General features: G+C 52.6%; 1 protein-coding gene across 1 annotated transcript in view; it reads left to right on the top strand.

The window, feature by feature from the left end:
- Positions 1-8,232: 8,232 nt before the first annotated feature.
- The window catches only part of WNT3 (Wnt family member 3), a 36,307-nt gene continuing 32,062 nt past the window's right edge, over positions 8,233-12,477 (top strand). Inside the window, exon 1 of the mRNA XM_050327560.1 lies at positions 8,233-8,398. Within this exon, the coding sequence (XP_050183517.1) occupies positions 8,319-8,398 (80 nt within the window). The 5' untranslated portion in view covers positions 8,233-8,318. The remainder of the gene's footprint in view (positions 8,399-12,477) is intronic.

Below are 12,477 nucleotides of genomic sequence, written 5' to 3'. Positions count from 1 at the left end.
ACCTGGGGCTGGGGGAATAATGGGCTGGAAGAGGCTGGTCCTGCCCTGTGGGGATGGTCCCTGGGGCACAGGGAGCACAACTTGTCCTAGATTATGGGTTTTTTCCCCCCTTCTTTTTTTTTTTTCACTGAGATCCAAACGTTTAGTTGTAGGAGGGGACAAGGGGGGAAAATGAGCTGAAGACTCTTAACTGCAGAGGCCGTTCCCTGTGAGCAAAGGGCCACATGTCCCCTTTTATCGCCAGCCATAATTCCCTCCTTGGCTCAAAGGCGGCTGTGAAAAGAGCAGGACTGGTTCAAACTTCCTTGGGGTCTCCATGGCAACCAGCCCTGCAGGAGCCTTTTCTTCCTTTCCCCACTTTCCTCTTTTGTTGTTGTTGTTGTTGTGTCATTAAAACTTCCCGGATTGGGTCCCCACCGGGCTGCTCCGCAGGCAGCGCTCCAGCCCTGCTGCCTGCCCTGCCTCCAGCCAGCTGCCCTGCCTTTTCTCAGCCCCTGCAGCAGCCCAGCCCAGCAAAGCCCACTCCAAACTCAGCCCTAGCCCAGCAAAACCCAGCCCAGCAAAGCCCACTCCAAACTCAGCCCCAGCCCAGCTTCCCACAGGGATGTTCATCCTGTCCCACCTCAACCCTCCCAAGTACTTTGATTTCCTGCCCTCCAGCCCAACATCCTCAGAGTAATCAAGGGAAAATGGTGATTCCCTGATCCCCCCCCAGGCTGGGCTGTCTCAGAAGGGCATTCCAGACCTGCAGGCCCAGGGCTGAGCAGAGCCCCTCTTGCATCGGGTGTTTGGGCACAGAGAGGGCTCTTGGGGACCTGTGGAGCCTCATGGCCTTGGACAGTCAGTCCCAGATCCAACACAGACCTCACACCCACTCAGAGTGGGGGTGACAGCCCAAGATGCAAGAGAGACTGAGATCTGTGTCACCCATCCCTCCCTTGGCAGCACCACTGCCATGGGCAGTGCAGTGATTGGAGCTGGGTAAGAAAGCAGAAAATGTGGCTTAGAGCTCTGATCTCTCCTCCCTGGTGAGCAGGGACAGGACACAGGGAAGGGCTGGAGCTGTGTCAGGAAGGGTCAGGTTGGATCTCAGGGAAAGGTTCTTCCCCCAGAGGGTGGTTGGCACTGAACAGGCTCCCCAGGGCAGTGGGCACAGCCCCAAGGCTGCCAGAGCTCCAGGAGGGTTTGGACAACGCTCTGAGGGACAGGGGGGGATTGCTGGGGTGTCTGTGCAGGGCCAGGGGTTGCACTGGATGGTCCCTGGGAGTCCATCCAGCTCAGGGTGCTCTGTGATTCTGTGACTGCAGGCAGGGGCTTTACCTGTGGGCTCAGCAGCCTGGGCAGGGGCTCAGCAGGGAGAAGATCTCCCATCCTCACCCTGTTCCAGTTCACTCCCCTGACCACACAGCCCAGGAGACACAAGGCTGATGTAAATTCAGCAGCTCCTTTTCCTGCAGCAACACAGGCCCTCACCAACATCAGAGGGCCCCAGGATTTCCAGCTACAACACCCTGGAAAGTCACAGCCTGCAGCAAAAAATAGCTGGGCTCATTTTTTACCCACCTCCAGGACAGTGCTAGACAGGAGTCCTGGGGAAGGAGAGAAGGAAGGGGAGGACTGACTCTGCTCCCCCTGCCCCCCATCCCTGGGATGCATTCCTGCAGATGTCAAGGTAGACAGAGCTACCTGCAAACAATCCAAGACCTGGGGCGTAGTTTCTTCTCCTGCTCAGCCCGTGCAATTACTCAGATTTACAGCAGCTCTGAGGGGCAGCTCAGCCTCTCCCTCAGACTGAGGCTGCCCTGGAACACGAGGGGCACAACTGCTCTGCACTTCCAGCTCCAGAGGAAACGTTCAGTGACTTCCCAGCACTGTGTGTGGGTACAACAACAGGAGGGGAACAGAGAAGGCTTTAGAGCTGCCTCCCAAGTGCTGCCCCTGCACCAGCCCCTTGCAGCAGCAGTGTCCCCACAGGGGGCAAGGTGGGCCAGCACTGTTTGAGGAAAACTGTGCCAGTCAAACACAATGATGTCCTTGCATTTACTGCACTTTGTGATGGGTTTCATTGCTCCAACTTGCCACAGTCACCAAAACCCACGAGTTAGGGCTTCGTTAGGTGATTCCTTTTCTGTGGCAGGATAGAGAAAGATGTGAAAATCTAAGAGAGTTTGAAGTGCTGAAGGAATTTCAGGAGATGACAGTGAAAGAAAGATGGTTTTACTCACAGTGTGTAAGAGCTGTGGGTCAGTGGCACCCAGGCACTGATGAAGTTCCTTAGAGGGTTTCTGGCTCACTGGCACTGGTGGAGGAGCCAGGACTCAGCATTTCCACTTCACTGTTTCCTGTGATCCCCTGGCCACAGAGCAGGATAGATGTGAATAAAACAACTGAGCCATGGGCATCACCACTTACCCTTCTTGTGCCCTTCAAATGCAAAACCTGGGGCTCCAGTTCTGCTCCTGCATTCATCTGCTCAGTGTTTGTGAAGTCTGTGATCCATGACTGTCCCTTGGTGTTCTGGCTCAGGAGCTGACAAGATACACACAGAAACAGGTACTCCCACAGGTTTACAAGTCGAAAATTTCGGGATCAGACAAGGAACCTGAGACAGCCAAACCGTGCGTGAGGAGTCATCGGCAAAGCTGAGAACAAAACCCTCATTTCTTGAGTTTGGGTCTGAAAACAGGTACTACAGCAGATTACTCTGCCAGTGGGTTTAAATGAGAGGCTCTGAGATAACTGAGATAACTTGGAACTGGCAAAGGTGGAGCAAAGGTGGGGATGGGGCTCCCAATGGGGCCGTGGGGTGTGCTCGGCCAGCCCAGGCAGTGTCGAGGGCAGGGAAAAGCATCCCGAGGGCTGCTCCATCAAAATAGGTGGACCTTCCAAATGTAACCCCAGAAAACCAAGACCTGAAATTTTGAAAGACCCCCTGAGTTCTGCAGGATGGGGGTAAAGGCAGGAGGACAAGTCAGAATGCCTCGAGCACCAATGAGACGAGGAGCAGAAATTATTGAAGAGAACTCGAAGCATCAAGTAATTAGTGCAAAAATGACAGGAATCATCAAAAGTGTAGTCAGTAAGTGTGAAATATGTTTGCAAAAGAATCCCCAGTCCTACAAAAGGTCTCCTCTGGGGGCCACAGGAAGAGGGAACTGTCCTGGACATTACTGGCAAACAGGTTTTCCTGAGGTCCCCCAACAAGGCAGTTTTAGGTGACACGTTTTCTGGAGGGCACAAAGCTTTTCCCTGGCACCCCAACAGAGCAAGAGAAGTTACCAAGGTGTTGTTAGAAGAAATAATGCCCCAATTCCATTGGGAATGTCAGGTCACTGGTGGTAGAGCACATGGAGAAGATCCATGGAGATACACAGCGATGTTCCTGTCCGAGGAATATCCACCAGACCCTTCTTTAAGCTGCTCTGCTCATGGGGTGAACACAGGATGGCTCTTTCCAGGTAAGGACCACCTGGCTGAGCCCAGGGAACACCAGCTAAGGTGTGAAGAGGCAGAAACAGCAGGGGAGAACTGCCTGTTCGATCCAGAGGGAGCACAAAGGACCTGGGAGAGAGATTCGGCCAAGAAAGCTGAGGAACAGATAAGTTTAGAGGGAAGTGTTGATGTTCACAGCAAACACAGCCCTCAGAAACACATGAGATTTCATCAGTTTAAGATGGAAGGAATTCAAACAGCTCATTTATGCTTTGAGGAAGGGTTTCCTCAGCTCTTTACACACTTTTATATAACTATTTACTCTAGAATGGGTGGCCACGGCCATCAACGCACTAATGTCCTGGTTTACCTCCACTTCAGATAGTAAGACCAGAATTTAGGTCTTCAGCAAACCCAGCTGATTCTGGTACTTGAAACCCCTGAAAAGACCATTGTCCAAGAGATTCACCTTCTCAGTTTCTGTTTCTGGCCATGCCCAAAAGTGCCCAGGTGTGCAGCTCAACCTCTGGCACCCAACTACACCACCCTCCACCAAAGACCTGGGGTCAACCTGCAAGTCAAACCCTCTGATACCACTGCTTGGGGCTGAAGCACAGCTCTTGTACATCCCCTGGCTCCCCCAACACACCAGATCAGGTGTCTAAACCCCCTCTGACACCATCCATCCATCCATCCATCCATCCACCAGGCCATCCCAGATCATCCATCTCTTGCCCTTGGCAGTGAGGTTTGAGTTGTCCTCTTCACATCACACTGACCGTAGGGTGGTCCCCCCAGGAGGGGTCTGAGCTCCTGGTGTCCCACCCTGCCCAGTGGCTCAGTGCTTGCAATCCATGCTGAGAGCAGATCCAGGAGGCTCCATCACCTTCCCCAGGCACTCAGTTCCTTCCTGGCTGGAGATTCCGATGGGGAAAGGAAGAAAAGCTTAAAAGAAGGAGAAGTCGCAGAAGTTAGAGCCCAAGGGGGAGAAGAGGCACATTTCCAGTGTGGTTACAATGCTCCTTTGCTGGAGGATTGCTGGAATGAAGCGAAGGATCCCTTTGGGTTCCTCGGCACCTCCAGCGACCACGTCTGCAGGACCACAATGTCCCACAAGACAGAAGGACCTTTATACTGACATTGTAAAGGCAACAGGGCTTTTCTTGAGCAGCCAAACCTCTGACTTCCTCAATTTCTTTCATTTCTGGGCACATGGAAGCTGGTCTATGAGAGTCAATATTGCCAAACTAGACAGAGTGATGTGATTGAAGAGACCCTCAGTTAATAAACCTGTCAGTCAGCAGCACAAGGAGGGGTCTATGAGTCAAATTTTGAAATTGTACTCTTCGGGGTAACTGTCATTAGCTCTTAGAAATTACATTTAAAATTAATGTTTGCTGTGGAACTTATAAATATTTGTTCAGGCTGGCATGAAACACCCCCGGGGTAATTTTAGCATGTCCGCATCAGATTTTCATTTCGCAGCAGAGAAGACTCAAAGTGAGTCTGTTCCTTCCACAAACAACGTTGTCTTCATCCCTGGGAGACAGGTCCTGCTCCCTGGGGAGCCAGGCCTGCCATTCCAAGGCTTTGGGGATCAAGGCTGGTGCAACCCAAGACACAACTCAAACCTGGCATTGCTTCTCCACTCCTTTTTCCACTCATTTCAGCGGGAGAAACTCGGAGCCAAGAGTGACCGGTCAGGGACAGGGGGGACCTCCTACTCACAGCATTTCCAAGCCAAAGCAACTGCAGACAAGATGAGAGAACATCATGAGTTGCTGATGATGGTGGGACAAACAGATGTTCAGAGCAGGCAAAGGGAGCAGCGAGAGACGTTCAGAGGAGTTCGGGCGGCTCGAGAAGCTTCATCGGAGCCAAAGAAGGCCATGGAGAGTTCTCCTGTGGCTTCAGCTGCTTGGGATCAAACCTCTGCCAACACACTTCATCTTTCAGGGCCTGTGTGTGGCCATGTCAGTGATGCTGGGCAGGTACAGGGGCTGGGTGGGAGCTTTCACATCTCTGCTGCTGTGGGGACACAGGGCAGCTCTGAGACCTCTGCCCATCTCCCAGCAACACATAAAGACTCTGGGTTTGGTCTCAGGTCACTTTTCCACTTGTTTTCCTGCAGATGAACCATTATGCAGCTGGGTTTTGGCTTGGCTTACAAATCCTGGCATGGAGAGATGGATAAAGAGCACTTTGTATTCCCCAGAGTGTGATGGACAGGAGTGTCTCAGCCACCAGAGAATCAAAGAATTATTAAGGTTGGAAAAGACCTTTAAGATCATCAAGTCCAACCATTAACCCACCATTGCCAGGTCCACCAACACCTTGATGGTGGTCTCCAACCAACCATTCAATTCAGATTTCAAAAGCTTTCTCCATGTGGATTCCCACATGAGTTTTGTTGTCCCCTTCCACGGGCTCTGTCACCTGCAGTGTCACCTGAGACAACTCACTTCAGTCTCTCTTTGCTGCCTCTCTGAGAGTTTGACATTTCAGTGTCACAAATTCTGTCACTCAGTACTGTTAATCCTTATTCTGTTTGTGAAGCTTCAAAAGAACCAACAGTAGAGGTACAGACCTGGGCAGCACTTTCAGTTCTGCTTTTCTGGACAGGGTCATGGGTGTTTTTGTGACATTTCACCCACTCCATGGCTTTCTTCAACCAGTAAGTGGAAAATGACCATTCCCTGGGACTGGAATGAGACAGACAGGGGCACAGAACCACCTTCATCCATCCTCCTAAACTTCCTTAACCTCCAGAAGAGGTGGGTCACACCTTAAGGGTCTGTTTGGAATAGTTCCTGTTCCACACCAACCTCAAACTGGGGCTAAAATATCTGCAGGGCTGTGCAGCTTGGCCAGGCCAGGCCCAATCCAGGGTCCATCTCCACAGTTAAAAACATGGGCAACAGAGTTCAAGAGCTGGGGAATATTTCCAGGCAGAGTTTAATTTATTGAAACAGATTAAATCCATGTCTTCAAAATGCTCCTTTGACAATCGTGGCTTCCTTAGACCCAGATGGTTGTGTTCAGTAAAACATTTGGGTGTCAGGAAAAGATTTGCCAGGGCAGACTAAACACCCAACAAAACCCTTTGGGATTTGAAATCCAACAAGCCATAATTAACATCTGTGATGGGTCATAAACAGCTGGAAAACCCACTGCATGAAACCTGGTGAAGTTTGACCTCCCAGTCCAGGAACTGTTGAAGAGGGAAGGTGTGAGGAGCTGCTCTTGGGTGTGTGATGGCCAAGAAAACAATTATCACTTCTGAGAGCAGCTCTGCATTAACTCAGTTAAACAAAAATCAACAAAAACCAGGAATCAAGAAAGCAAGAGGCAGGTGCATCATTGGATCATGGAATGGTTTGGATTGGGAGGGACCTCAAAGCCCATCCAGTGCCACCCCTGCCACGGGCAGGGACACCTTCCACCAGCCCAGGCTGCTCCAAGCCCCGTCCAGCCTGGCCTTGGACACTTCCAGGGATCCAGGGGCAGCCACAGCTTCTCTGGGCACCCTGTGCCAGTGTGTAACCCAACACCAAGAAATCTGCTGTGCTCAGAGCCTCAGTATAAGGAGCAGGTTGAGAGCTTTCAAACCCATGAGGTGACTGAGCTGTCTGAGAGCACCTTGAACCTCTGTTGTGGCCATGGCTCTGAAATAAAGCTGATTTATTGTCTGCTCCTGAAGCCCCTGAACTCCAGGTGGTCACACCCCGTCAGCCCCAGGGCAGCCACAGAGCTGTGGGTGCTGAGTGTGTTTTAGGAGCAACTGTTTTGGGGTTTCCCCTTCCTTTGTCCCACCCCTGCTCTGACACAGCAGCCCCTGCAAAAAGAGGCTCTCTATCCAATGACAGGGATTTTTAAGGCAAAGCTTTGTTGGCTCCATTTGCAAACCATGACACCCATTGTGATTTTTTTTTTTTTTTATACTCCCACCCGTGGGGTTTTGATAACATTTACAACTTTCTGCCTCCAGAGGTGGATGCCCTTCAGAAGAAACCCACCCATGGGCCACATTCCCACCTCCCTGCTCCCCTCTCACCGTGACATGGCATTTTTTTCCCAGTGGAAACCCAGCCTGCCAGCGCTTCTCCCCTGCACCCACCCCACCCACCCACTGAAAACCCGGGCACTGCGGGTTTCCTTCCGAGGTCAGGAGCAGTTTTGCCCCCACCAAGGCACCCAGGGGGTTGTTGTGCCCCCTGGGGTGCCTCCATCAGCAGGGCTTGGTGCTCACCTCTCCCTCCACCTGGAGAACACGCCGTGTGTCCCACCCCCAGCTCGACTGAGCCACCCGTGGACCCTTCCCCACGGCCACCCCTCACCCTTACCTTGCACAGTCCTGGCGAGGAAGGGCCGAGCATCCCGGGCTGCCAGTGAAATTACTGGGGGGGGAGGAAAATTAAACCAAAAAAATTCAAATACCAAATTACCCCCCCCATCCCCCCCCCCAGAATGTAAGTGCCCCAGCAGAGCCTGGTGCACAGAGGGTTTGTGTGGCAGCCAGGGCTCGGAACAAAGTTGTGGGGTGGAGGGGGAGGAGGTGATTGACAGCCCTGGGCTGAGGCTCATCCCTCACCTTGGGCCCTGATTGGCCGCCTGCTGACATCCCCGAGCCCTGCACTTTTTAATAGACGCTTTTGGATGATCTACGGGGGAAAGGCTTGGAGAGGTGTGTTTCTGACAAGCCAGAAAGTCACCCACCCCGCACCACCAGGGACTTGGACTTGGCTTAACTCTTCTTTTTTCGCCTTTTTTTTTTTTAATTTTTTTTTTTTAATTATTTTCCTGCGAGGAGGGGGATCCTTCATTCTGGCACTTCATGTTTTGCTGAAAACTTCGCCGAGGTTTCCCCCCTGCACCAGCCTGGACTGATGGATTACCACCTGCTTGGACTAATTCTGTCTTTTCTCTTCAATGGCACAAAGGTCTTAGCCGGGTACCCAATTTGGTGGTAAGATTTCTTCCTTCCCTCCCTCCCTCCCCCCCACCCTTCCCTCTTTCTATGATTGATTAATGAATTAATTAATTATTAGCCATGGGGGCTGTGTGGACGCAGGTTCCCTTTCACCCCTTGCCCTGCTGAGCTGGTTGATTCGGAGCATAATTTGACCTGCAATTAATGAAATGAATGAAAAGTTTGGGGGTTATTTTGAAAGGGTTTCCCTTTGCACAAATGGAGGCTTCCCCACCACTCTTAATTTCTCCATTTTCGGCACTGGAGCGAAAGGCTTTTGGTTGAGATGGGGAAGGATGAGGTTTTATTTCCTTGAGCAATGGGAATTTTGTCTCTCTCATGACTCTGTCACAGGGATTTTCCTCCTTTCCGTTAAACTGCTATCGAGCCTTTAAAAAAAAAAAAGAAAGAAATAATTTAATTCTATTTTCTTTTTTGGCTGCTGCATTTTTTGGACTTCTTTCTCTTCTTTTGTTGCATCCTGTCATGTGAATTTAGTCCGGCAAATAAGCCCAGAACACAAATGGCACCTGAGAAAATATTCCTTAGTAAAATTCTTCACAGACGGATTTTGTTCATTTTAATTGTGGAAATGGTACCGATTTGCTTGCGCCGACAACGAAAATAATTTTGAAAAGAATTGGTTATATCTTAGAACGGGGCTGAGAAGTAACCTGAGTTACTTATTTTAAAAATAAATAGAACACCACAGAAAGAAATGCATGAGCAAAACGCCATTGGAAGCACTTTAGAACAAAAAATACCGAATCAAACATTTCAGGTCGTCTGAACCCAGCAGACAGCGAGTTGCATAACAGAATATTTCAGGGAATTTTTTCCCTTTATGTTGGATTTCTCCTTGGAATATCTCTCGTGGAGTTCGTGTCTGTAGGTAGGGGCTGGGAGCCCGAGGATCCAGAGGGCAAAGAGGGAGATGGTGGAATTCGGTGCTGCTGAGATCCTTGGGTTATTTTTCGCCTTTCCAGAAAAGTCCCCCTTTATTTATGACTGAATTTCATCCTTTCGGTGACAACATGGAGATGGCAAGAAGTCGGTGGGAATGAACTTGGGAATGGGCTGCCGTGGCTGGGGATATTTAGGAATCAGAAGGGGGGAAAGGAGGTTGTTTTTGTGGGTTTTTTTTTCAATAATCCATTTATTACCGTGGGCTTTGGGCATGGGATTGTGGCGTTCCTGTGGGGAAAAGACCGAGAGCACAATGAGAGAAGTCCCCGCTCAGGAAGCGTTTAAAGGCTCCGCAGGTTCGGGAAATGGCTCAGTCACAGCAGGTTTGCCTGAGGAATTAAACGATTTCCTCGCCCCGAGAGCGGCTGCCCAACTTCAGGACCTCAGCCTGGGGCAGGGGAGGCTCCTGGATCACAGGAGCAGCACTTTGATTCCTGCCAGCCCTCCCATTCCCAGCCCTTGTCTCCTTCCCCGGGGACACGCGTGAGGTGGGACAGGTCAGGACGGCGGGGCTGAACTGAAGGCAGGAGCTGCACCCACACCTTGCTGTGCCACCAGCTCTGCCAGGGTCTCACCAGCTCCTGACCTGCCCCGGGTTTGATATAAACGGGGATTGAAAGGCCGAATCGAGGAGGGGTTTGATTCTCCAAGCGAAACCTCCTCGGAGGAAAGGGCTGGGTTTAACCTGGGAGGCAAAAACCTCCCTGCGGGCCCACAGTGCCTCCCTGTCTGCAGGAGGAAAGGCTGCAGACAGGTACAGGTGGCTGCCCCGAGCCCTCACCTCGTCCACAGCCCCCAGGAGTTCCCCCAGCTGAACAATGCAGAGATGTCAGCCCCAGACACCGGGGCACGGCGGGGAGGCGGACGCGCTCTCCTCGCAGTTTCAGTCCACACGTCCAGGCTTGGCGGATTTTTTAGGGACTGTGGCAGCACCAAAGGTCCAGAGAGTCTCTCTCATCAGTGCTGAGATGCCCCACGCAGGGCTGAGGCTGTGAATGCCGGGGGGTTGCAGAGGTTTTGTGGAGGCTGAGGGAGCAGGAGGCAGGAATATCTGGGCCAGGGCGCTCTCATTGCAGAGACAAAGCTCCCACAGCACAGGAATGAAACGTCTCCTTCGGTCCCACCGAGGGCTGTCAGGTCAGTGCCTGCCCTGGGCAGCTGAGGTGTGTGCAGTGGGCTCTGCATGCTGTCATAACACCCTTAAAACAACATCCTTCTCCAGTTGCCTTCCTGAACCTCTGATCTTCAGGCAGCACGGAGCAGACTTTGGGGGCTGAGCCTCAAAACAGGGGGAGGGAAGCACAGGTGGGGCACAGCATCAGCCCAGGCCCCTGTGCTGGGCTTCTGCACCCCACCAGCCCAGGCTGGGCTGGGCATCCTCACCCTCAGCTCAGCCCAGCCCAGCTAAACATGACAGCTCCAGGAGGATTGTTCACCTGGCAGGACCCCAGGGATGCTGCCAGACACTGCCCTGTCCTGCTGGGACAACCCTTCTGGGGGTTTTCCTGCTGTGTGGGGAATGTTTCCACAGCAAAATCAAAGCAGGTGATTTCTGCTGTGGGACAGGAACAGGAAAAGGGTTTATTCCTGTGGTGCTGAGGAAGTGTCTGGATCTGTCCCAGGAAAAGAAGGGCAATAAGAGCGGGGTCTCAGCACCTTGGAAATGGGTTTGGGGCTGGCTGGAACAATCCAGCTGCTCCAGACAATGGCCAGCAAGGGCCAGCAAGGATGGCAGCGTGGTGGAGGGGTAGAGGCAAAGGGATGAAGCAGCTGAGGGTTTGTGGAGTTGCAGTTTTATTGAGGGGCTGGGGAAGGACATGGCCATCTGGTCACAGTGTCTGGAGGGAGCAAACCCCCAACTGCAGCCCTGCAGCTCCTCAGCATCACATCAGGAGTGGGTCCTGCCTTGGCCTCTGTGGTGAAGCTCTTCGAGCAGAGCAGAGGGGTCACCCCACCAGCTCTGGGCAGGGGGCTCGGTGTGGGGAGATGGCACCCAAAGGGCAGGGGTTTGTGGTGCAAATCCAGAGCTCAGTGTCCAAGCCCACTGGTGGCAGCAGGACAGGGCTGCAGAGCAGCCTGGTTGTTGGCAATCCCCTGGCATCTCCCTGTCCCACTCCAACCAGCACTGAGTGAGGTCCAGGGGTGGCACGGGCTGGATGTAACCCTGAGTGAGCGGGGGAGGGATTTTGACACAGGTCCAACCCTTCTCCACATGCTCCCATCCCATTAGAGCAGAGCAAAGGAACAAATGGGGCACAGATGGGAAAAGGTCAGTGAAATGCTGCCTGTGGGAGTGCTGACAGGAGAGGCTGAGGCCAACAAAGCTCCCTCAGATGCGTGTCCAACTCTTGGGCTGTCTGGGTTACTGCTGCTGAAAGAGGGGCGGAGAAGGAGGAGATGGGGAGATGTGGAAGGCCATGGAGGCCAGCACTGCTGCTCCTCCTGACCCTCAGGGCAGCAGGGCCATGGCTGGCACCCCAGACCCATGGGCAGCAGTTCTGGGTCATGCCAAGAGGCTCCTTTGGGACCAGCAGGAGGGGTGGGGTGACACCAACCACACTTGCAGTCGTTTGTTCAATCCCAAATGCCCTGATGGCACAAGAGGTGGCAGGACATGTCTGAGGCACTGGGGCTGGGGGGTATGAAGGTGTGAAAGACAGGTCAGTGCAGTGTATGGACAGACTGGTGGGTGGGCCTGAGCTGTGCTGGGAGAATTCAGGTGGAAATGAAGCCCATGGGCAGAGCTGTGCCAGTGCAGGCCAACAGAGACACTGTGGCCCAGGGAACAACCAGAAACAGCTGCCAGGTTGTTCATACATGTGCAGGGACTGAGAAGGGCAATCAGAGAGACAGCCCCACCCAGGAACTGAGAAGAAACACCAAATGCTCTCCTCTTCCATGGACATCATTCCCTAAAAAGTCTTGAGAACCCCTGGTGTGTCACCAGCCTGGAGAGAGGGGAAAGGTTTGGAGTCACTGGTGTAAACAGGGAGTAAAGACTGAGCCCCACTCCTGTCATCACTCCTCAGGCCTTGGCACTCATGGTCACTGCCCAGAACTGTGGCTGGTGCATCTCCCCATCCAACACTCCCTTGTCTCTCAGTAGATGA

The sequence above is a fragment of the Myiozetetes cayanensis genome, unplaced genomic scaffold, assembly GCF_022539395.1.
Source record: "Myiozetetes cayanensis isolate MyiCay16 unplaced genomic scaffold, myiCay2020 scf34, whole genome shotgun sequence".
Taxonomy (NCBI): domain Eukaryota; kingdom Metazoa; phylum Chordata; class Aves; order Passeriformes; family Tyrannidae; genus Myiozetetes; species Myiozetetes cayanensis.
Note: the sequence above shows the minus strand (reverse complement) of the source record. Positions and strands in the feature narration are given on the sequence as shown.